Raw genomic sequence first — 27,070 nt, 5'->3', positions numbered from 1 at the left:
CTAACTTTAACTTCAGACTATAAAACCAAACAAATTACCTTGCAAACATCAACAGGAAATGTTCTTAGCTTTGTTGAAACCTTTAGCCCAAATGAAAGTGGTGATCTTTGTACATTCTGCCATTCAAGAAAATGCCTGGTTCCTTATCATAATAATATATGTTCAAGATCATAAAGCAAACTACACATTTCGACCTGAGTAATAATCTAGTAGCTCAGAATAATAAGTTATGAGTGAAACAAGAATTTCCAGATAGCAATAGTCCAAATGCCTAAAAAAAAAGCTCAAATGCCACGTACATTATCTATAACTATCTCATACTGAAGGAACAAAGAAAAGTGATTTATTGAAGCAAGAAACAATATTAACCATTGAACAGAAAACATATCAAGAGTCAAGACACTTGATAAAAATACAAGATCAAAATATAACCCAAAAGTCCTTCAACATAGGCAGCTGAGACTAAAATGCTAAAAGAACGTAACAGGCAATTCGAATAAAAGAAATATAAATAATTGTTAAAATTGGAAACTAGGGCAAAATTCGACTTTGGACAGCTCATTTGATGGAGAGGATTGCATTGAATTTCTCTTTTCGAGAGGACCAAAATCGACCTAAAGATCATCTAATTTGGACAAGGGAAAGTATATTTTTGAATTATGAGCCCACATGTGCATATTTGATCAGGTCAGCCCTAAAGCAAATTGGACACCCTTGGAAGGCTATAAATACAAGTGACCTCTACCTCATTTGGACATCATCATGGATCATTCTTCTATTCTCTTTCTTGTTTTTGGCTTGCACAGGTCTGAGGCAGGTTCACGGAGAAATGGGTTCACTCGAAGGTGAAATTGCAGGGTCTGAAGCTCACGTGTATTTTTCTAGGGTTTTGTTTCTTAGTCGTAGGCTTACCAAAGGACAAATTCAACTGGTTGTTGGCTTGCAGGCTCAAGGGAGCCATTGAAAGCTCCCAGTTGCTCGCATGCCCACTTCCTCCCTGCGACTGGGACCTAAAGTTGTATTTCCTTGTTGATTGAAGTTTTCGCTCGTTGACCGCAGTGTTCGGCAGTTGACCGCATACAATGATAGTTCATTACAGGCTTCTGAATCAAGGTTTGAGTACGAGCATGGTTGGGTTCATCTCTTGGATATTGTTTAGTGATTTTTTTGTTGGATAGTTATATGGATGAAAATATCGATCAATGTACTCTCTTTTTCTGACTCATTCAATGACAATCTAATAAGAAGAGGAATTTGAAAGGGTTTTCCCGATAGTGGGTTTGGCCCTAGTCTTCGACCAATCATGGTGTCTCCATATGTGAATGTTTTTTCTTCTATTGTTCCTTTATGTTTCGTTGCATTGATGATGATATTGTTCTTTCGATATAGTTGCATATGTCGTTGAATAATGATGTAAATTTGAATAATGTTATGATGTTATGGGGTGAATTAAATGTGTAAATGAAGAAATCCAATTATCAAAGCAAACAACAATATAACCCTAAGAAAAATTAACATGGTAAGAGACTTGGGCTAAGGAAAGTCATTTAAGATCACCCCTATGAAGACACCTCTGATGGAAGCAAGAAAAGATGGTGGAGACCTAAAAGAATACTAAGGTTTGAAGGTAACCTTAGGCAATTTTTGTATTAGGGTTTGATGGATATTATGAGGTTGGGGTATGAGAGAAACCCTAGTTTATGGCAAAGATTTGAGATGTGATATCTAGAAACCCTAGCATGCTCAATGTGAAAATGCTCAAGCACTTAGTGACAGATTTTATGAAGCCCTAGATGGGATAGTCTCTATTAGGTTTGGTTGTTGATCAAGTTGGTGGAACTATTGAAGGACAATGGGTAATGATGGCTCTTCAACACTGGTTCAAGAGGGAGATGATCACCTCTCATTGAAGATAAGTACTTTCTGATTTATGATGCTCCTTTATGTCTTTATTTTTGTTTAGACTTATGGATCTGATTATTGTTTTGATTATTACTTATACTTCTTGCATGTATATTTGAGTATTTGAATGCTTCTAACCTCCTTATGAGTTGTGATAAGTGGATCCTTCGTGAGGATCATGGCTAGTGCAAGAAGATAAGAACTAGCGTTGGAAAAGGGAAAGAGGCACTTGATGAAAAGTTGAAAAAATTATACAGCGTCCTATATTAAATAAGAAGGTGCACAGGCATTTGAATACTACAAGGTACATATGGTGTATTGCTTCAATGTTATGTTTCAGCTACAATATATATGGCAAGGTAAGCCCTAAGGTATGATGAGAATGTCTCCTTCACAAATGGCTCATGCATGCATATGAAAGTGATTTGGATGCATGGTACTTATGATAAAATGGTGCACTTGGTATTGAACCAGTATCTTACTTCTTAGACATGATGAATTTCTTGATTCTATGAAGCAACTTAGAAATATTGATTTTTGATATATTGATGTTAAGCTAACATCTACTATTTTGGATATCTTGATCTCATAAAAAAAGGCTTGCAAATTGATTCTTATATATGGTAACTTGACACTATTGATAATGCTTGCGATAAGCATGATAGCCATCATGATAGAAGTATTGATATTCAGGATCTTTTGTTGACCATGGTTAAGTTTTGATGAGCTTAGTAATTATGACATATGGTAAAATTGAATGCCCTGACTTGATGGATTCAATTATGTGATAAAGAAGTGACGTTGTGATCATGATTCTTGAAGTATACTCCTATTCATAGTTTTAAAACCGGAACCGGTGACCGGACAGGTCCACCTAATAAACCGGGTCTCAAACTGGAACCGGTCAAACCGGCACTGGTTAGATTTCAATGGACCGATTTAAAGAAAAACACATGAAATAATTAATTTCTAATGAAAACAACTATTTTTAAGATTTAAAACCATAATTCCAAACCAATAGACACAAAATATGCAAAGTTTGCTCATATATATACCCTTGTAAAGGTAAATATATCAAAATGGCACCAAGTGCAATACATATCAGCAACAAAATATATAATCAATGAGGCTCTAAATGGCCTCTAGAGTTCAAAAACAAAGCCTACAAACTATGGCACCACTGACCTACTATGAGTCTACATATATGATATTAGTGATCAGCACTATCACTTGAAACTTCTCATTGTGATCAAACTCAGTTGGTTGAGTCTCGACTCCCAAACTTTGCAATTGCTTGAGTCACAAACTTCTCTATTGTTTCAATGACTTGAGTCTCAAACGTCTGAAGGTATTCTGCCCTAATATGCCTTATTACTTCATTTGGTGCCCCACATGGCTTTACTTGGCCTCTTATCCCAGCCAAGTGTGGCTTGAACCTGTTAATAGCCCCTCCTTCAATAGACTTTTGGTAATATTTGCAAATCATTTTGCCATCAATCATATCACAATGAGCCCATGCAGTATCCTTGGCTTTTGGAGGCATGATGGCTACTACTTAGCTCAAACTCTCTATTGTTCCACTACTCCAGCAAAAACTCAACACTTTCCAAGCTCCCAATCAAACTCACAAAAACTCCAAATGAGATGTGTGAGGCAAATGAGGGGGGTGAGCTCCTTATAAAGGCTTGGAGAGGGTGTTTTTGGAGGGAAGCAACCCTTACATTCCCTCCAAAACACCTAGTAAGCTTCCAAAAATACTTTGTATGGATCTGCCACAACCTTGGCAATGAACCAGCCGATTTATGACAAAATCGGCCAGGTTGACCATAAACCGACCAATTTCGTCATAAACCGGCCAGTTTGGTCCAGTTTTTGTCTTTTTTTGGCTAAGTCGGCCCTTAAACCAAGTTTTTTGCCTGGTTCGACCTGATTGCCTAATGAACCGGCCGGTTTGACTGGTTTCCGGTTCATGTCAGTTGGTTTTTAAAACTATGCATAATACACTTGACCACTGAGCGATATTATAGAGAAAGCACCACAAACATCTAAATGAACAAGGTCCAATATACCCTTAGCATTGTTATCGTTGCTAGGAAAAGAGGTGTTGACATACTTTCCAAGTGTGCATCCCTTGGACACCTCATGTTGATCCATGTTGCACTGTGGCAGCCTTGTCGCTATCTCCTTAAGAATCTTCACCGCATTATGGTGCAGATGCCCCATGCGCCTATGCCACAATTCCCTAAGCTCGTTGCCTAGGTCACAGACCCCTCTGCTAGTTAATATTCTGGTTGTCTCAAATTACAATCTATACAAGGTCCTGTGCCTAACCCTGACTGCTTAGCCACCTCAGAGTATGAGGGTTTTATAAAATCCTTACCTTGTCTGCAGATCACCTCGTACCCCTTATCCTCCAATGCTGAAACTGAAATGGGGCTCTTCTTAAGCCCGAGTAAGTAAACGATGAAATATAGAGGGTTTCTAGACTCGCTCTCAAATCGAACTATATCAATACCCACGACCTAGTACTTTCCATCATATCCCATCTCAATGTCGAACTACATGTCCATTTCTGCCAGTTTGCAGAAATACTTCTTGTTTCTTGTCATATGACAAGATGCACAACTGTCCACATACCATAAACTGCTAGCCACTGAGCTTGTGATGCAAGCGATGAGTGAAAACTCCTTCACAAAACGAGAAGAGAACTCATCTCTACAGAGGCTTGTACTTGGTCCTTCTTGGACCCTTTCTTCCTGCTAGGGTATTTAGTAGCATAATAACAAACTAGTGGCACGAAAAGCACTTGATCTTGCTGAGATCCTTTTCTTCTTCTCGCCCTTGGAGCTCGGCTCTCCACCACCCATGCTCTTTTTACCCTTTTACTTGCCACCTTTGCTACCTAGGGAAAAAATTTCTTCATCTTCCTCGGTCATAACGCAAGACCAAACATGTTTGTGAATCCCCTCTTGGACGCAGTCACTCCATAATTGCTCCAAATTAGGAAGCTTTTCTCTAGCACAAATCCCATCTATGAAATCTTGCTAAGATTTAGTGAAAAGCAACAGAGAAAAATCCACCAAATCATTATCTAGAACTATCTCGCCCACACTAGCCAACTTTCCTTTACTTGGGTAAACTTGGTGAGGTAAGACACCACAGAATAAGACTTGGTCATTTTAATATTCCTAGGCTTATCCTTCAATACTAGCTTTTTGGTCTCGCTCAAACCCTAATAGAGACCAATGATGATTGTCCAAGTCACTTTGGTTGTCGTCTTCCTAGCAACGTGAAGGATAATGTGGTCTTTGACTCCTCCAAGATGATTCTTCTTGCCTTGACATCCTTCTTATTATGCTAAGCCAACTACTGAGGGTCACTAGATGCCGATGGGACATTATCACTACTATCCTATCACGCTATAAACAAAAGTTGGACTCCCCATCCAATATGTCCTCAAATCTAAGACCTTGATAAGCCATATTGCCAAATCGCACGACTCAAAAAATATGTGTGTTGCTCAGAAACCCTAGCGACTAAATCCATCTGATAAACTCGCTCCCTCTGAATCGTAGCACCTGTTCCTGAAGATAAATAATTGTGTTTGGTCTTAAATCAGCGGCTAGGCTCTAATACCATGTTAGATTTCCTTAAAACCCAGTAACTAATTCGCAATTTTCTAAGTGTAAAACCAAAAATACAAACAACAGTTGTTCTAGAAACTTAAATTGCAAATACATTGAGTTTTCTAACTTAGCATGCACAATGGAAAATAAATAATAAATCTAAAGACAAGCACATTCAACACAGAACACAAGATATACCCAAGAAACCCTAACACTAAGGAAAACATGCAACTATTTGTGTTTCCTATTAGCTCAGCAAATAATAAATTTTCCCTAGATTTATATAGCAAGGGAATGCTTCTCTTCTCCATCAAATAACACTCAATCACTGATCTAAATCAAAATCAAGACAACCCCTGAGCAATGCTTGTGCAAATTTGCTCCTTTGCACATAGATGCGCACTATACGGCCGCCTAGGTTGATTTCTCCTTGCCTGCAACTTGTTGTACAGTCGCATTGGTTCTGAGTTGGGCTAAGGTTATTCGTCTTCTTCCCTCCTACCTCTCGATCCCTGATCTACTCGTTGACTACTGAAAAACCTTCTATTGTTAAGCCAACCACACACTCTTTGTGCTCATCAAACTGGCCACTCACTTGCTCTATCTCCTCTTATAATTTCGACCTCAACCCTAACATCATTTTCAAACGAATGAGATTAAGTCATGATGAAGGGCTAAGATTAAAGCATAAGTTAACTTAGGAATTTTTAATTTTTCCTAACTCCAACTTTAGAAAATAGTTAAATAAATTAATATTCTGCTAAAGTGTCAGTCTTATGGGTCCCTCTCCTAGCCTTAGCACCTAGGCAAGCAAAACCCTTACTACTCTACTCCAATCAACATGATAGTCTATGGTTGGGCCCATATTATATCGATACCACTATGGGACCTAACACTTTTCAGCTTGCTAACATAGAAGCAGAAAAAGAGGGGCTACCCATCCATAAGCAATGGTTAAAGTTCTATTTCCAGTAAAAAGATTCACTTAAAAACAAAACATAAATAAATAAAATTTGGGGTTTTTGTGGGTAGTGTTTCCTTGCTATTGAGTAATTGAATTTTTTAATCGCTTTTTCATTTGAGTTGATAGTCTCAATTTGCAAAATTCCTTTCTTTCCTGATTGTCAAGTCTTGTTCTTTCAATGTAGTCATTTCAATATCCAATCAAATTTCATTAAATATAATGACCCATCTATCAACTTCTCATCTCCTCTTACTCTATACAAGTATAGTTGTCTTTGTCAAACTTTCGAGCTTTTTCATGTTAGTATTTGTGGCAGTAAACTATGCTTCTGTTTAGGTTGAGCCTAGATGAGGGTCATTTGTTGCCATTTCCTGACCATTGATTCTATTAGGATGGGTAAAATTTAAGAGACGATAGAGGAAGTCTTGAGTCATATTACAAATCCATCTCTACCATGGTATTTTTGAGCCATATGTTATGATTCAGTTGTCTCCCGCATCCAACATTAGGAACATGATACCATACCTCTCCTATATTTCATGTTTTCTAGGTTGCATTGAGGGAAAGGAATCCATCATTGACTTTCTCCTTAACAAATCATTCCTCATCAACTCTGACACATTATCTAAGGAGTGGTCTAGAATTTGGAGCATATCAATGGTTGTTAGCCTCGTTGGCTACCATTTCATATCCAAAAGGGCTAATCACCATTGGATCTTGATCGAATGACCCTTGTTAATGTTCGATTAAAACACATTATTCACATTAGCAGGTTGTGCTCATACCTTAGGGCCCGTTAGCCTTATAGTTGGGCCAGTCCCTTCGCACCTAGCAGAGGTTTTCATTATTGAAATTTGACTAGTTGACTTTCTCCATGTGTAGAACTCAACACATCCCGTTAACCTTATAGTTGGGTCGGTCCCTTCGCACCTAGCAAACGTTTTCATTATTGAAATCTATCTAGTTGACTTTCTCCATGTGTAGAAATCAACACATTTTCCACTAAGAGGAGAGTACATGATGGATGGGTAACAAGAAGCAAGTAGCAACTTTGAATGGGAAAATATGGGTAAAACCTCCTTCCAATTGATCATTATTAGAGGCACCATGCACATTCGAGTCTCTTGCCCATGAAACAGGTACAGCGGTTTGCAAGTGGTTTTACACAGATACCCTTGAGTCGTCATTATTAACCCCCATATTTTCTCCTTTGCAAACTAGAGAGTTAAAGGCCAACATGCTTCAATATGTTGGTGTTCAAAGTTATTCCTAGAGAGAACTTTGTAGAAGTCAAAAGTTGTACCCACATAGTTCAAATACAACATGGTTCAATGATATGATATTGGTTCTAAGTTAGAGATTTTGCACAGGTATTTCATTGGTTTTGGAAAGAATCGTTATTTTCACCAACTCTCCTACAACTTAGGCCGCAGAGTTCAAAGGTCTGCATGGCAGTGTCCACATTTTTGGAGTGCTTGCAAGTTCGTGTTTCTAATGATCCTTTTTCAAACGGCGTTCATGATACCTTCTAATCTTAGCAATTTCGGTCCAAAGCCTTGCATGTAAATTTAGAGCACATTTTCAAACTCCTCGTAGGAAATCAAATCCAAACAGCATAATTTCATTGAAATGTGAACACTTTCTATTTTTAATAGTCAACGAGGTAGAGTGACATGTGGCATCTTGAGGTGGTGACATGTCACAACTTTAGGCAATGACCATTGATATGTGGCATCTATACAAGGCGCAGTGTGGCAAGGTCAAGGCATAGCATGAATAACCAAGGAACATGCATAACACTAAGTATGACCATGAGATAATTGGATGCATTCATGTCTTGAGTTAGAGATGACTAGGATACATGCATGAGTCAAGGAGTCGGGTGGCACATGCAATTAATGAGGTAGCTTGTTTCAATTAACTAGACGCATGCATCTAGAAAACTGGATGGTCACTTGAGCATTGATGATTTAACCAAAACAACTTGTCAGTGGACTAGAGTAGGACATAATTCACATCAGTTTGCCATCAATTAACTAAGAGTATCTCCACTTGGGCAAGGCGCCTTGCCATCTCTCCATTACTTCCTCACTAATTTAAGTCAACTCTTGAGGGAAAGACTCTAGTTGGACCAAGTGCATGTCATGTTATTTGTAGTTTATCATCAGTTGAACGTAGGTCTCTCCACTTAAGCCAAGTGTGTAAATGCACATCTCAAGAGAATCAAGGTACATGGGAAAGCCATCTTCACTAATGCAAATGAGGAAAGGAATCTCGAAGAACTAGAATGCATGGCTACTCCACTCCACTTACTCCACTCATTTGTTGAGCCACCAAAACTTCACCACAGTGAACAAATCAATGTGCATGGGCTAGGAGAGTTCTCATGCAAGGCTAATGCATAGCAGAAAGGAGGAAGGCACTATGAGTTGAAGATGGGAGTTTTCTTCCAAGAAACAACAACATTTCATCATTCTTCTTCTCCTATTCTAGATTCTATATTTTGCAAAGGAAAATCATTGGACCAATCATGTATCTATCCTTATGGTGCATTCAATCTCTTAGCTAATGCAAAATAAAGTTTAATTATGTGCTTTTATCAATCTCTTCAAACTTGTTGGCACTATTATTGCAAAATCTAAGAGCCTAGTGCAAAGCCTCGCTAGACAACCTAGGTCTTAAGACAACAAAGAGATCAACCACCACTGTCACCTTAGGGGCTTATCTCTACAAGGGAAGCTTCCCTAGCAATACCTAGAGGTTAAATGACCTAGGGTTTCCAAGCTAAATGACTTTGTATAAATCTTGCAAATAAAATCATCACGAAATAGTTTCAACCTAAGTCACATGACACGAGGACACGAGACACGGAGGACACGTAAATACGAGTATTCAATACGAAACGCAGCGACCTGGAAACAGGACACGGGGGGCACGTTATATATATATATATATATATATATATATATATATATATATATATATAGTTTTTTATCCATATTAAATTGCAGGTTGCAGCGTATCTAATCAAATTAAAATATAATTACTTCTCAAAGTTCATAGTTCACTTTAAAAAAATAAATAGAATCAAAATTTGCTATTTAGAAATTAGAATGTGATATGCTCGGTCTTGATTCTTGAATATTCAATGTTCATTGTTCATCTACAACTTACAAGCACATAAGAAAATAACTAAGTCTAATCCTATTGATTTCCTCTGCCCCTCCTGTGAGAAAATGGCACAGCTTTCCCTTTCCCTCTAGATGTAGATGTTGGTGCTGGTGGAGTTGGCAGTGGAGTTTGTTATGCTCTAGAAGCTGAAGAACTAGAAGTAGGAGCTATAGGAGGTAGACCACGTCCTCTACTGGTGGCAGGGGTAGCCCGGGCAAGTGGTGTCACTTGGAAACATTACAATCTCCCAATCCTGAAATCCTGAAAAATTGATAAGTCTGCTACATTTTGAATGAAATCTAAAATTCTACTTTCTCCATATGAAATCCAATGAGGTCGGAACCACTCTCAAACATCCTGAGTCATTTCATGGTAATGTTAAAAATTTAAGTAAAAGGATGAAAATGAAGATTAAGGAGAATGTCACTTTTACTTTAAGAATTTAATATTACCATGAATAGCATATCAATACTAGGGCCTAGACTTGATCATTAAGCTGCCCCACTCAAAAATTATTTGTTTCTTTCAAAAAAAATTGCAACTTATGCAGGCAACGTTTTCTATCAACGGAATACGTGTTTTCCAGATGCAAGACATGACGAAAACCGGCGAATACGTTTTACATTTTACAGGACACGATGAAAAACGTTTTCAACACGTTTTAGGGCCTTTTTCGTGTCCGACACGTAAAATACGGGACACGGGACCTTGGAGGACGTGTCCTATGACTTAGGTTTCAACAAAGTAAGGTTCAAACATGATAAGATCTTAACGGTTATTGAAGAAGATATTGAGATAGCCATGGAGACCAAGATAAGATCTACACATGTTCAAATACATTTTCCACCAAGCCAATTAAATTAGAGGAAGTTTGTTATAAGTTAGGGTTTTAATGATATGCAAATTTACAACTTTCAAAAGCATATGACAAAAATAAAATAGCCTATAAATGATGAGATCAACAAAGGCTTTGTTGATTGGAGTAGAGAAGTAAAGGGTTCTGCTTGTCTAAGTATTAAGACTATTAAAAGAACCTGAAAGACTGCCACTTAAGCAGAATATTAATTTATTTAACTATTTCCTAAAGTTAGACTTAGGAAAAAGTAAAAGTTTCTAAGTTAACTCATGATTTAATCGCAGCCATTGATCACAATTTAATGTCAGCCGTTGAGAGGGAGATTAGGGTTGACATCAAAATTATAAGAGGAGATGGAGTGAGTTAGTGGCAAGTCAGATGAGCACAAGCAGGTGTGAGCAAGGGTTTCAGCAGATCGCAAAACTCAGTATAGGAGAAAAAGAAATTAAGTGAAAGTCGAGCCTTCGTAGACCAGCGCAGAGGTCTGTTCACACATGTGCGCAGGAGAGAGGAAGTGTACTCGCGCGTGTGGGTCAAATTGCTAATCTGTGCAAGAGTTTCGCAAATCTAGTTCGCAATGTTGTTTTTTCACCATACTGGACTCTAGGATAGAATCTTAAAGCACTGACGCTATCAATCCAAGTATCACAACAAGACTTCTTTTCACAATGGAATAATATACAGCAGTGAATCTACTAGTGCACAAAATATACACAACTTTTTACAAATTTATACAATAACCCAATTTTGTTATATTAATCAAACTAATAATACAACAATCTAGAGCTCCTGTACCAAGGGTAATGGCCCTCATACATCCACTGATACAAGACAACAACTAGGGCTTGGTGTCAGCCTTTGGACAACCAATCTATGCTAAACAAAGTACTCTGGTCGTCTAGCTGATGTAGAGCTACTCATAGTTGCCCTGGTCGCACCCTGTACATATCTACCCGGTCCTTCGGCTCTCAACCTACCGCAACACAACTCTGCCTCTATCAATGAATAAGCTCCATTAGGTCACTTACTTTAGCTCCACCTACTCTCTCATTAACAATTAGGCCTTCAACGCATCAACACATCAAGACTCCTGTCGAGTTGTCCACAACTTCGTTTGTGAACAACAATCCACTGCCTACTGCTGCTCCTCAACTCTTTTGGGACTTTCTTCCTGCTACTGCCTTCCTATGTTGCTCGATGAAGACACACTTAGGGTCGGAGGGCTTCCCATTCTCAATGTTGAATGTCCTCCAACAATGAACTTAGGGCATGCAGGACTGCCCAACTTTTGTTGTAGATGTCCTTCTCCAAAAAGAAACTCTAGGGCTACAAATTATTCCTGGTTGGTTAGGCCTATGAGCTCTTCTTCTGCCACTTCTAACAATCCCTTAGTAGTTCAAGAGACTTGTTCCTTAGGGTTTGAAGCAACCCTCTCCATAAGTTGTTCTTTATGCTGCTCCAACTCTGCCTCTCCTAGCAGCCACATTTGTCCATCAAGGTGCTACTCTAGGCCACAAATGGTCCACTCTCACGGTGCCCTCCAATAGACCACGAACATCCAATACAAAACTAACCAAATTGTCCTCTCTTAGGACCTCTCATCCATTAGCATCCAACCATCAACAAGAAACCATCTGCAACTCACTGTTGTTGTCCTCTTGCCCTTGGTATTTGTGCTACTAATGCTCTCGTTAGGGCACATCAGCAACCCTAAACCCTGCTCAAATCACTATACCTCCTTGTCCCACTAGGTTATTCCTTTCACAGCGCCTTCAAGCCCTCTCCATGCACTGTTTTAGGCTAGTCCACGGTCTGCTACAGTGAAGGAAACAATTCTTAGACACAAAGAAATACCCTCTATTTTGACTGCCACCTACTCTTAATGCCAATGGTTGGGTGAGAGAACCCTCACTAGGCCTCTCAACCCTCTCAAACACTCCTCCCAAGTTGTTGTAGCTATAGAAAGCACCTACAACCTTCAACAGAGATAAACAACCACTAAACTGTGCACAGAATACTTCCAACATACCACTGGCATTTGTGGCTAGGCTCCTCCTAAGGATCTGCACCAAAACAGTTAAGAGAAACACACCAGACCTTCCTCCTTACTCCCACACTAGGCTACCTTAGATCCGTTGTTCTATTTCAGAGGTGTTTTTTATGTTACATGTTCCATGCATGTGATCAAATAGCCTCAACGAACCCTCTATTTATATCATTCATGTGTGGCACAACTAGCCCTCTTCTAGGGTTATCCTAAACCAAGGCCGACTTGATTTTGAGCCACTCTTCCCACACATAAACTTCAAAAATTCATATCTTGACTTCTAGACCTTGGATTTCGATGATTTTTGTTGCCCCTAGTTGCTCTAGAGGTCTATCATCTCCATCGGTCAAGCCATCAATCCTCATCACGGTTTCACACCCACATGCTTGGTGCAAAGCCCACAAGCTTGGGTTCTATGCCCACAAAAATACTTGTGTGCCCATTCTTGCACAACCCTCTAGTCTAGGGTTTGGAGTACCTCCCAAGCTACAAATCTCAAAACTCCCTCTTAGCGAGGGAGGCACTTCCAACACTAGGAAGTCTCAATCAACGTCATCACCAGCAACACTAGCCCATCTCGCGTCCATCACTGCAACATACTTTGTAGAATGAATCCTGCAATCTTGGTAGTGCCTCTGCCTCATCTCATCTTAACCTAAAGACCTCAACACTTCCATAAGGTTGCTCTTCCTACCTCTGAATCTATACGATCTTCACTGGTTCAACCTGCCATTGATCTCGTGTCTTACAAGGTCAGTCTAAACTGCAATCGAACACAAGCCATCATCACGATTCACCACAACCCAATCCTACAAGCACTCATCCTCCTAGATCAAACACAACTCATGCACATCCCTACAATGTCGAATATGCAACATCATGATCCAGTGAAGAAACCAGCTAGCCAATCTGCAGTCCATTACATGAAGCAATCTTGATCATGCCAAAGAAACCCTCAAGTTGTCCCAACAATCCATAAGAAGACATAGGAAGTCCATGGTCTGCAAACCACTACACAACAAACTGTGGTGCACCAAATTCCCCACCAATCCACCAAAACTGCCAGCCCATCTCACCATGTATCATATTAAGACCACATCTCCATGTATTCTGCAAAACCCTCTGCTCCATGATCTAGGCAATCCCAACTCCCTCTGAATCACTTCGTTGTGCACACTCTCATTCACTGACCCTTCAAAGTAGCTCTGATACCATGTTGTTTTTCCACGACACTAGAGTCTAGGATAGAATCTTAAATCACTGAAGCTACCAATCCAAGTATCACAACAAGACTACTTCGCACAATAGAATAATATATAGCAATAAATGTATTAGTGCACAAAATGTACACAACTTTTTACAAATTTATACAATAACAAACTTTGTTATATTAATCAAATTGATAGTACAACAGTCTAGGGCTCTCGTACCAGAGATAATAGCCCTCATACATCCACTGATACAAGACAACAACAACTAGGGCTTGGTGTCAGTCCTTTGACAACCAATCTACCCTAAACAAAGTACTATGGTCGTCTAGCTAATGTAGAGATCCTCACAGCTGCCTTGGTCGTACCCTGTACACATCTGCCCTATCCTCTGGCTCCTGATCTGTAGCAACACAACCTTGCCTCTATAAATGAACCAGCTCCATTAGGTCACTGAACTCGGCTCCACCTGCTCTCTCGTTTATTGTTAGTCCTTCAATGCATCAACACATCGAGACTCCTATTGAGTTGTTCACAACTCCGTTTGTGAACAATTCTCAACTACCCAGTACTACTCCTCAACTCTTTTGGGACTTTTTTCCCACTAGGGCTTTCTTGTGTTGCCCGATTAGGGCTGGAGAACTTCCCACTACCACTGTTGAATGTCCTTTTCCATCAATGAACTTAGGGTTGGAGGTATTTCCACTATCACTATCGAACGTCCTTCTCCAACAATGAACTTAGGGCATGGAGGACTGCCCAACTTCTGATGTAGATGTCCTTTTCCAAAAGGCAAGTCAAGGGCTACAAATTGCCCTTGCCTGGTTAGACCTATGAGCTCTTCTTTTGCCACTATTAACAATCCTTAAATCCTTCAAGAGACTTGTTCCTTAGGGCTTGAAGCAAGCCTCTACAATCATCCACAAGTTGTTCTTTAGGCTGCTCCAACTCTGTCTCTCCTAGCAGCCACCTTAGTCCATCAAGGTGCTACTTTAGGCTACACTTGGTCCACTCTCGCGCTACCCTCCAACAGACCAGGAGCGTCCAACACAAAACTAACCAAACAGTCCTCTACTAGGACCTCTCATCCACTAGCATCCAACCATCAACAAGGGACCATTTGCAACTCACCACTGTTGTCTTCTTGCCCTTAGGATCTGTGCTACTAGAGCTCTAGTTAGGGCACATCAACAACGTTAAATGTTGCTCAAATCATTGTACCTCCTTATCCCACTAGGTTGTTCCCTTCATTGCTCCTTCAAACCCTCTGCATGCATTGTTTTAGGCCTTGGGCACCTCCAAAAGGCTCTCTATAGCCCACGGTTTGCTATAGCAAAGGAAACGATTCTCCAACACAAGGAAATACCCTTCGTTTGACTGCAGCCTGCCCCTAATGTCTACAGCTAGTTGAGACAACCCTGACTAGGCCTCTTGACCCACTCAAATACTCCTCCCAAGTTGTTGTAGCTACAACAAGCACCTCCGACCTTCAACAAAGACAAACAATAACTAAACTATGCACAAAATACTCCCAACATACCTTAGACATCTGTGGTTGGTCTCCTCCAAATGATCTGTACCAAAACAATCAAGAAAAACACTCAAAACTGTCCTCCTTGCTTCAATGCTAGGTTGCCTCAAATCGATTGTCCTATTTCAAAGGTGTCTTCGATGTTAGATGCCCCTTGGATGTGATCAAATAGCCTCAACGAACCTTCTATGTATATCATTCATGTGTGGCACAACTAGCCCTCTTCTAGGGCTGTCCTAAACCAAAGCCAACATGATTTTGTGCCACTTTTCCCACGAATAAACTTCAAAAATTCATATCTTGGCTTCTAGACCTCGGATTTCGATGATTTTTGTTGCCCCTAGTTGCTTTACAAGTCCTCTATCATCTTCGTCAATCAAACCATCAATCCTCATTTTCACACCCACATGCTCAGTTGCAAAACCCACAGGCTTGGATTCTAAGCCCACAAACATATTTGTCTGCTCATTCCTCCACAACCCTTTAGCCTACGGTTTGGAGTACCTCCCAAGCTACAATCTCAACCCGCAAGAAGGGAATTGATTTAGCTAGAGAGTAAATGAGTATTTTTCTTGTGATAAACTAGGAAGTTTCTCCCTTGTTGTAATTCTCAGAAGAAAATCCTTTACTGAAAAAAACTCAATAAAAGGCATACAGTGTTGCAAGTTTTCCCTTGAGTTGGGGTTTCCTTGGTATATCTTGTGTTCTATGTGTTGATGTGCTTGTCTTTTGATTTATTTTTTCATTGTGCATATTAACTTAGAAAACTTAGTGTATTTGTGATTTAAGTTTCCAGAATATCAGTCGTTTATGAACTCAATGTATTATTGAGTTTTTACACTTAGAAATTGCAAATCAAATTACTGGGTTTTAAGGAAATCCAACAAGATTTAGGCTATAAGGAAAGGCAAGCAAAGGAATGGTAAACAAGTATGTTTTAATGGTTAAAAATGCACAAAATAGCATCAAATACATAAACTTCAACCCTATTTTTAATGGTAAAATATGCAATAAATGTTTGATTTTTCTTTTTAAACATTAATAAATCCAATTCCTACCTAGAGGACAATAACATCTAGGAGAAAAATGTTAGTAAATGCATATTTAGACCAAACCCTAACCTAGCTACCATGAAAGAGAGGAAAGAAAATAATTTAGAGTGATCGACACAACAAGACTAGTGCAAGAAAATAATTTAGAGTGATCGACAACAAGACAAGGGCATTCATTCAATTAGGGAATGAAGTCAATTAAAATGAGGTCAAGATAGGAGGACCTTCGATGAAAAAGGGTGGAAGAGTATTTGCTTCACTTGGAAACCCAAGCAACTTTCATTCGTAGGAGATTTAAGGTCAAGGGATGCATGAAACAAGTCCTTTGATGGATTCTTGAAAACAAATTTTGAATAAACACATAGAAACAAGAGTTCATAAAAGATGTTGCACGTTTCAATATGGCAAAAGATAAACCCAAATTTCATAAACATGTAAAATGGAATAAGAGAGCATTAAACTTACACCATTCAAGTAAGAATCACTTCATCAAGTCCACGGAGTCTTGGATAGACAATGATTGGGTGTGTTGTTAAGCCACTCCTAGATGTTAAGTCACCGGTTCAATTCCCTGCCCTTTTCGGATTTTAATATTGGACATGACCATGATGTAGCCTCACCAATGTCGACAAAAAAAAGAATCACTTCATCAATCCATGAGAAATCCTATCAATGCAATGAATATCTTCCCCAACACAATTCACACTTTACTTAGCCATTGCATCCAAAAGAAAGAATAGAAACACCAGTGTGCACTCATTCAAGAGAAGAATGATGAGTGTTTTGTTAAATTTCCAATACTAGCCTAGATTTATTTTCTCCCAACAGTTATTTATTCCCAGAAATTTAGTTTACTACCCAAATAATTTCGAAATTGTTGAAAAATAAAATCATTGGTATTTTCAATTTCCAGAAATTAATATACAGCGGAAAAATAAAAAAGGAGAGATCAATCATATCACAACAACAAATGTACAACCCTAACAATTCTCCTACATTCAATAATCTCATAAAAATCTGGGATTCGAACCATAGAGAATATACATAGAAAAATACAATGATTGGAACCTGTAACTTGGCCCCCATTTGGAACAATTTGGCCCCGAGAATTTCTGCCCTCTGGAAATCAACCCCTAAAGAAATTTGTCCTAGAGAATTTGGCGCACTTCTCACCAACATTTGGCCCTGGATAAATCGGCCTCTCCAATTCACAACCTCGTTCACACTTCAGCAAATTCACCCCCCCTCGATCTCCATATCTTTGCCACCTAAAAACACCGTTGAATCACCCAGCACTCCTCTTTCTCCTCAACCCAGATGACCCTCTCACTCTGGAGAAATCGCACTCTCCCTCTTTCAGAAAATAGCTTTCTCAAAATACAATGGTTTCCTCTTGTCTTGTGTCTTCACCTCTTCCTTAGGACTCCGTTTATAACCTTCATTAAGCCAAATCCCTAACCCTAATCTCCTAAGTGATTGATAGTTGAGATTAGATCTCACCTCGCTTGCGATCAACGGTTGAGATCATATTTAAGTCACTTAAATAATTTGATTATTTATCCTTAATATGTTGGCTTAATAGTCCACGATAATTAATTGACTTTAATTATGGTAATTTTCCTAAGTTAAACTTAGGAAAGAAGCCATAAGTCACTTACTCCACCAAGCAAGCACCTAAAGAGGCAATTAACCATCTCCTACATGCTAAGACACCAAGCTCATGTAGAAGACCTTTTGAAATTACCACAAGCATCAACACTCCCTCCTAGAAAGGAAGGGACTCTCTACTACCCACAGCTTGTCCCTAAAAACATGAACTTCCCTTTCATTAGAGGCTTAGGGAGAATATCTGCCACTTGCTCCGCTATGGAAATGCACTACAATCTCACAACACCTTTCTAGACCCTCTCCCTAATGATGTGATATTTGATCTCATTATGATTGGACCTGTCATGAAACACAAGATTTTCATAGAACTTAATGCAACTCTAATTATCATAGTGTATCACTGTCGGCCCCATCTCAAGACCAAATAGCCCTATGAACATCTTGTGAATCCATATTGCAATACAATTCACCATACTCACTGCCATGTACTCTACCTTTGTTGAGCTAAGTGCCATCAATTGTTGCTTCCTACTACACCACAAGATCATGGATGATCCAAAGCTGAAACAATATCCAGACATGGATTTTCCATCCACACACTCCCAACCCAATCAAAATATGTGTACGCCTACAACTTTACTCCACCAACACAACCATATCTAAACCCAAGGTCCATTGTACCTCGCATGTATCTCAACACATGGTTTGTTGCCACCCAATGAACTTGTCTCATCTCTACCACGAACTAGCTAAGTGTGTTCAAAGCAAAACAAATATTCAACCAAGTGTTGACCAAATACATCAAAGAACCTATCAGCTGCCTATATAGTGTGGGAACCACCAACCCACCCTTAGAAACACTGAGCTTATTTAAGTTTTTTATCATCGATGTAGACATAGGCCTGCATCCTCCATCCTGAATCTCCTCAAGATCTCAACTGCATACTTGCTCTGCCTAAGGAAAACCTCTCCTAGTTGTTTCCATACTTCCAATCAGAAAAAGGTAATGCAGCAAGCCGATGTCCTTCATTTCAAACTCCAAGGTAAGATCATCCTTGCACATCCCTATGAGCTTCTCCAATCCCGTCAAGAAAATATCATCAACATAAAGTGCCAATATGAGTAGCTCACCCTCAAAAAGTACAAAGTATAGGTTGTAGTTAGCCTCACTCTTAGTGAAGCCCAAACTAAGAAGATATCCATCAATCCTAGCATACCATGTGCAAGGAACCTGCTTTAGCCCATAAAGGTATTAATTTGTGTACCTCGGGCAGGTGTTCTAGTCTTGGATTGTGTCTATGAGGCTAAAGAACACAATTTCCCCAATACTCATAAAGGTTTCGCGAGAAAAAGCCTTGATTAGATTAATTAACCAAATAATTAATTTTCCTAATTCTAGCTTAGGGAAATAAGCTTAACTAATCAGAATTAATTGCGGTCAATCGATTTTCCTCCAAATACTTCCAGAAAAGTTACTTGATGGAGTCAAGATGATCTTAGCCATCGATTGTTATTAGATCTTGGTCATTGATTCGTCAACAAGAGATTATAAGAGGAAATCGATGGGCATTTGGAGAACATATCAAGACATAGAGTTACAATGATAGAAAAGGCGCAAAGCGGCACAAGGACATCAGCAGCAAAGGTTTCAGCAAACATTATCAGAGAAATTCTTCACAGCAATTTCCAAGGAGAGTTGGAGATCGATTTTTCTGCAAAGTGAGGCCAATCTTCCAATAGTGCAAGTTGCTCCAATATGCATGGAAAATTACCCTAGCAAACAGTGTGAATTGGTCAAAGAGGGAGAAATTATGGAGCAAGGATAATCTGCACGGGAGATCGATTTGCACAAGAGGATTGATTTGCCAGTAAAAGTCATGATTTTCCAGTGTAGGCCGAGTTGATTTTTCCAGCCAGTGTGAGTTGCTAGGAGGGCAGAGTTTATCTATCAAGCTGCACATGTGAGCAAAATCAAGCTTCAGAGGGAGGCCGAATTTATTTTGATTGGGCCGAATTGCTTCCAGGAGTTTAGGTAGACTTGCAGAAGAGATCAGAATAATTTTTCGGAGGATTACCATATTACAACAACCAGTTGAAATATTTGTGCTAAAGAATTTAATAATTAAAACCCTCATCTACTGAATTGGTTTTCCCTTCAGGGTTTTTCCAAGGACATTTGTTCGAAAATATTGTTGTCCATTATATGTGTGTGTGCTTAATTTTCTCAGTTCTTGTAGTTATTTATTTTTCAGTGAAGTTGTAATTGTGCTTTATTTAGTGTTTGTTGCAAGTATTATGCAATTGAGAAATAATATGAACAGATAGGAGAATAATAACTAGTAATTACAACATTATTTAAAATTTCACATGGTATTAAAGCAGATCTGAGGGCAGAAGGAAGATCTGCACAGGGCACAAGAAGAGAAAGAAAAAGTTTTCACCCAACTCGAATTCTTCAAATTATTTCTCCAGGTTATTTACGTTCGTTCAATTTCTAGATTTTTCAAAGATGGCCACAGAAAGATTGAGAGACCAAGACAGGTTAGATGGAGCCTCCAACTTTGGTGATTTGAAGGCCAGGATGTCGTTCTTATTGGACTAGTATGGTCTGAAGGAGTTTGTGGAGAACATTATTGCCATATCAACGGATCCACAGATCCACAATTGTTGACCGCCTACAAGAAGGAGAATGTCAAAGCAAAGAGAATGATTCTTGAAGAATTCAAGCATCATATCATTCCACATAATGCAAAGAAAGGGACAGTGAAGGAAATGTCGGATGTCGTCATGAAACTGTACCATGATCCTACAGAAAATAGGAAGTTGATTCTCAAAAAGAGTTTGAGGACCATCAAGCAAAACAAGGGAGAAAACGTGACTTCCTACCTCACCAAAGTTCAACTTGTCAGAGATGAGCTAGCTACAATGGGTGACAAGCCCAGCAATGAGGAGGTGGTGCGAATAGCACTCAATGGATTTTCCGAGTGTCTTCATCCAAGTGATCAGTGGACGAGATAAACTTCTAGATTGGGGACGCCTTTAGAGTGACTTCACTCAAGAAGAGCTTAGGCTCAGCTTCGTTAGGGGGAGTAGTAGCAGTGGCAAGACACCAAAGGTTGAGAGGGAGCAGGAAAACGTTGCCCAAGCAGGAAAGGGAAAAGCAAAGAAGGGTTCCAATAAGGGACCAAGCTCAAAAGGGGACAAGAAGAAGAAGGACCTATCAAAGGTCAAGTGCTATTGTTGTCACAAGTTTGGTCATTATATCAGTGATTGTCCTCTCAGGAAGAAGAAGGGAAAGAAGCAAGTTGCAGCTTCAGCAACGCAGATGAGCTATCCAATAGGATCGATCAAGAGTTAACATTGATTGCTTGCCTAAGTAGCTCTACTTCACACGGTCTCTGGTATAGAGACAATGGAACTGCAGCATCATTTCATATGATAGGAGTTAGACGGTACTTCTCTAGTTACAAGAAGGAGAATATCAGATTCTACAATCAGATGGGGAACAAGTCTAAGTGCACTCCTGTAGCACAAGGAATTGTTCTATTTCGGAGAGAGAACAACAAGCAAAATCATATCCATGATGTGTTGCATGTGCTAGGCTTGGGGATGAATTTGATCTCCATATGAGTCCCTCAGGACACAGGTTACGGTGTTAGCTTTAGAGGGGCTAGAGTGTTGTTATAGTACAAGGATTAGAGGTCACCTATCGCAGTTGGTGTGAGGAGCAGTTGGTGTGACAGGTTGCAGATGGACACGACCAAGGCACTAGTTAGCAGAAGCAGTCCAAGAAACCAAGGGGAGCTATGGCATAGGAGGATGGGCCATATTCATCATGGAGCACTTAGATTGCTTCGTGAGATGGTGACAAGTGTTTTGGAGGTGAGCACAGAGCACAACGATGTGTGTAGAGGATGTGTGATGGGGAAGTTTGCAAAGGCATCATTTCGAAGGAGTGCCAATGGATTACAAGGGATACTTGACTTAGTGCACTAAGATCTCTCCTCCTACTAAAACCCAAAGACAGGTAGAGAGGAAGAGATCCCAAGTGTTGAAACGACTTGAAGACCACCTCTATTTATATTAAAATGTTGAGCACAAGTGGGGTTTATTTGGTTGTTGGCCGACCTTGACGAATTGTCCCATAACACAAATAAATTCATATCTCCGTGAATACTTATCGGAATCGGATGATCTTTAGATCAATCCTACACCTCTCGATGAGAGGGATCCAAGAAAAATATCATCTTCCATTAATAAGATGACCCACATGGAGTTTGGCCCTAGTTGCCAATTTTAACACTCCCTCTCAACTAGGGAGAACTCCATCCGCTGATCCATATGTCCGACTGTACTATCTCTGCCATCAGTGCCCTGCACTGCTCTGCTCTGCTGAGCTCTGCTTTGCTCTGCTCTGCTTTGCTCTGCTCTGCTAAACCATGAAGAAGAAGAATTGATCGAGAATGTTTCATACCATTCTCTACTGACCCGAAGTCAGTTTTATCTGAAGAGTGTGTCACATCACTCTTACTCACCCGAAGTGAGTTTTATTGATCCTAGATCAATATCACAAGAGAGTGTCTCAAACCACTCATACTGATCCTAGATCAGTTTCATTGATCCCAGATCAATGGAGGTCATCCTAGCATAGGGAGTACGGTAGATACAACGATGCGTCCATTGATAGTACTACTATGGTCCCTAACCCCATTTCCCTACTCATTGATCAGATGAGAGGTACTTCCCATGAGTCCAGAACTGCATGGGTAGGATGCCTCGACAGGAGAACTAATCATCCTATCCATAGGAGAACGAATCATCCTACCCCACAGTTGCCACGGGAGAACTAATCATCCTGGCCCACAGGAGAACTAATCATCCTGTTCCACAGTTGCCATGGGAGAACTAATCATCCCGGTCCATAGGAGAACTAATCAGCCTGTTTCACAGTTTCCACGGGAGAACTAATCATCCCGACCAACAAACTAATCATCCTGTTCCATAGTTGCCACGGGAGAACTAATCAGCGCAGCCCACAAGTCAACTAATCATCATGTTCCATAGTTGCCGTGGGAGAACTAATCATCCCAGCCCACAGGAGAACTAATCATCATGTTCCATTGTCGCCACGAGGTATCACAGGGAAAGGTTGAACCTGTCACCATGTACATAGCGCACCACCAGGGGAGGGTGAGTCGCCCCGTGGTCGTATGTCGCTCCAATAAGTACCCCAAGTCCCCCAAAGCTCCCAGAGCTCAATGCATGCAACATGCAGGACCCTTATAAGAAAGTCTCTCAACGACTCCACGTCGTTCGGGAAAGTCACATATTTGACCTTTCCCCATGTATGCGACCTGTACATCAGTCTCAATGCGATGGAGCCTGCTCGCTCATCGACTTACCATATCCCAGATAAGGCAGTATCTGATGTCTATCTGTTGGAGCAATCATCGAATACGGGATTCCTCAATAATCGAATCCCCCTATAGTTGTCACAGAGAATCATAGTGGTATTCATCATGTGTACAAACAGCTCACTTAAGAGCTTCTGCAACCATGCAGCTTCACAAGAGATCATACTTGTAGCTATGTATTCGGTCTCGGTAATGCTTATAGCAACCAACTTCTGCTTCCTGTTCATCCGTGATATCGAAGCAGAATCCAAAAAGAACCAGTATTGAGAAGTGCTCTAGTGATCCTCCACACTGCCTGCCTAGTCAGCATTTGAATAATCATGCAGTTTCATATTTCTAGCAGTGTATCTCAATCCATGAGAGATTGTGCCCCGAAGATATCTCAGAAGATTCTTGGCACCAATCCAGAGAGGCTCAACCAAATATGAGCTCACCATGCTAACTACAAAACATATGTCCGGATGGAACTTCACCAAGAACATCAACGCGAATGAGTTTATGAAACTCAGAGGCATTTCCCAAATCTGGTCTAACATCACTACCATATAACTTCTGAAAGTTAAGATCCTCGAGGTAGTCACAGGCTTGCAGTTTATCATTCCACATCTGAAATCCAACTCCCTCTTACTTCTACAAATGAGAGGGTCTGCACCTGTCAGAAATAGGTCATCTTCACAAGGTGCCGGTACGAGAGGTCTATCATCCACAACCTTCGAGTAATGGTTTGGATCAGTTTCACTCCTAGTGAATCTCAACTTCATCAAATAGCTATCAATCCTCTCATACTACGCCCGAGGTGTTTTTCTTCAAGCCATAGAGGGCTTTCTTCCACCTCTATACATGAGATTCCCGATCATGAATTTCAAACTCCTCGGGTTGTTCCAAACATGTGGACTTGCTGCATGAGAGGAATGGTCCCCTTATAAGATTTTCCTTCGGTACATCTCAGACATGTACTTTCATGCTCTTTTTGAATTCAGGCATCCATCACCATCTGACTCACAGACCTCCGGTGCTATGTGTCAATGGACATGGTCCCTAGTGGACTTCCTGCAACTTGATACAACCCTAAACTCAAAAACATCTTTGAAAATTCTATTTTCAAACACATACCTTTCCATCGATGAGTTCCACCCAATAACCTTTGACTTCCATTGCCGAAATGGACACCAGGTTCTTCTTGCGATCAGGGACATAAAAGAGATTTTGTAAATGAATCGAGTTACCCTCATTCAGTTGAAGGGTAACATTCCCTACACCCTTTCCAGGATAGGTGGCATCGGCTCCAAGTATAATCCTACGATTGTTTCCATCTCTACCAGATTCGAGAGAGCACCCTTCTATCCGATGAACTGCCTTGAAGCACTACAATCAATAAGCCAGATTCCCAAAGAATCTGAAGGAGAGGGCCAATACAAGATAACGCTTCTTTGTCTTATCAGAAAAAACATTTGATTCTTCATAACTAGGGTTCCTTGCTTTCTTTGAAGAGTCGGCCATTTCCTTGATGACCTGCATTACCTGTCATTCCTTTGATCATTGAAGATGTCCCTGGAATGATTGTTATCTTCATCAAGAGATGTGTCTCTACCATTCGGACACTCCTTCGCATAATGGCCAAACTTATTGCAACCAAGGCATCTACCTTTCCTTCCACCCTTAGATCCGGACTTCCCAATGAAGTGATCTTTAGGTAGGCCATCAGAAACTTCCGCTGTGCCATTCTGATAATATTCTCTGCTTCGACTTCACCCTCGGTGAATTTGAAGAGGGATGAGGAATCCACTGATACTTTTGTCCTTTCCCAACTGTCTTCAGTGATTGTTCTTTCACTCTTGCTTGGAAATTGTCTTCACCTCAGCTCTGATACCATGTTAATTTTAGGTATGTTTTATAATTAGAGCAATTTATTTCAATTTTCACAGTTAGCTCAATATCTTTTCTAGATTAGCAATCACATCAGCATTAAAGTAAACTGCATATAGAACATAAACATAAGTCGCAGAAGACAAGCCAAGACAAGAGGACACAAGATGTGGCGCTAGCCAGGGACAAACCCCAATGTGGAGAAACCCTTGATCAATTCTTCTTATATGTTCTTCAATAGTTCAGCACAGAGAGAGAGAGATAGTACGTTTACAATAGAAGTCAACACTTTGACTTATCTAGGTAAGAGCATAGATCATCTCTAAGAAGATGATACATGAGATTAGTTGAAGACACGCTACTTCAACTAATTCTCCAAGGTGACTCCTTCACCTATCGTTGTGCTGCATTTCGTCATCATGCTACACCTCACCGCGCTACACCATGCTGCACCCATCATCACTATGTTGCATCTCATCATGCTTCATTAATCATGACTGTGCCCATCACTGTATTGCATTATGTGCCATTGCTGCACCATGTTGCCATACTGACCTATGTGTTGGCTGCATTTTGCTTGCTTGTTGTCCCTAGCTTGCTTGTTGTCCCTAGCATGCTTGTTTTCCTTAGCATGCTTGTTGTTGCATGCTAGCTATCCCTTGCATGCTAGTTGTAACATTGCATGCTTGGTGTATTCGCTGTTAAGTACCATACAACTGACCCAATGTTAGTTAGTTGTCCCTTGCATGCTTCTCTCCTTCGGAGACAGATGCTCTGGTTGTTCCGGCAATTCCCGGCAGTTTCGGCAGCTCCAACCGTTCCCAGCAATTCCTGATGTTCCCCGCAGTTCCGACTATTCCTGGCAGTTTCGATTGTTCCCAGCAATTCAGACAATTCCGACAATTCCGGAAATTCCGATTGTTCTCAGCAATTCCGGCTTCTACCCTCTGTGTCAACTTTCCCGCCTGTTCCCGCAATTCCGGCAATTCCGGTTGTTCCGGGTGTTTAAAAAGTTTCAATAATTCCAGCTATTCCCAGCAATTCCGGCTTCTGCCCCTCTGCGTCAGCTTTCCCGGCTGTTCCGGCAATTCTAGCTATTCCCGGCAATTCACAGCAGTTCTGGCAGTTCCAGCTATTCCCAGTAGTTTCGACTGTTTCGACAGTTCCGGCTATTCACGGCAGTTCCTACTGTTCCCAGCAGTTCCAGCAGTTCCGGCAATTCCAGCTGTTCCAACAGTTTCGGCAATTCCAACTTTTCACGGCAATTCCAGCTTTTCCGCCTTTCCCCGGCAGTTCCAACTTCTGCCCTCTAGGTTAGAGCAGCGTTATCCCTTAAGATTTCTCCTCCTACTAAAACCCAAAGACAAGTAGAGAGGAAGAGATCCCAAGTGTTGAAATGACTTGAAGGCCACCTCTATTTATATTAAAACGTTGAGCACAAGTGGGGTTTATTTGGTTGTTGGCCAACCTTGACGAATTGTCCCATAACACAAAAAATTCATATCTCCATGAATACTTATCGGAATCAGATGATCTTTAGATCAATCCTATGCCTCTCGATGAGAGGGATCCAAGAAAAATATCATCTTCCATTAATAAGATGACCCACATGGAGTTTGGCCCTAGTTGCCACTTTTAACAAATTTCCTAACTCCACTATTGGCAAGAGGACTTGAGAGCTTCAGGGTACAGTCACAGATGCTCAAGAGTTTGTGAGGACTCCTAAGACAGGGAAGAGAGAGCTAAGACAACCAGAGCAGTACATTGGCTACATGGCATTAGTCAGTCAGTTGGTGGATATCGAGCCTTCCAATTATCAGGAGGT

The 27,070-nt window shown here is 40.4% G+C and overlaps 1 protein-coding gene across 2 annotated transcripts in view; it reads right to left on the bottom strand.

The window, feature by feature from the left end:
• Positions 1-27,070, bottom strand: part of LOC149228080 (anaphase-promoting complex subunit) — a 381,219-nt gene that overhangs the window by 140,750 nt on the left and 213,399 nt on the right. For both annotated transcript variants that reach the window (XM_089378045.1, XM_089378044.1), the window contains one exon: positions 39-116. In XM_089378045.1, coding sequence (XP_089234171.1) covers positions 39-116 — 78 coding nt within the window. The remainder of the gene's footprint in view (positions 1-38; positions 117-27,070) is intronic.

The sequence above is a fragment of the Pinus tabuliformis genome, chromosome J (genome assembly GCF_031772625.1).
Source record: "Pinus tabuliformis cultivar Carrire ecotype Pingquan chromosome J, CPIR1, whole genome shotgun sequence".
In the NCBI taxonomy this organism is placed as follows: Eukaryota; Viridiplantae; Streptophyta; class Pinopsida; order Pinales; family Pinaceae; genus Pinus; species Pinus tabuliformis.
The sequence above is the reverse complement of the archived record's forward strand: the minus strand, read 5'-3'. Positions and strand labels throughout refer to the sequence as shown.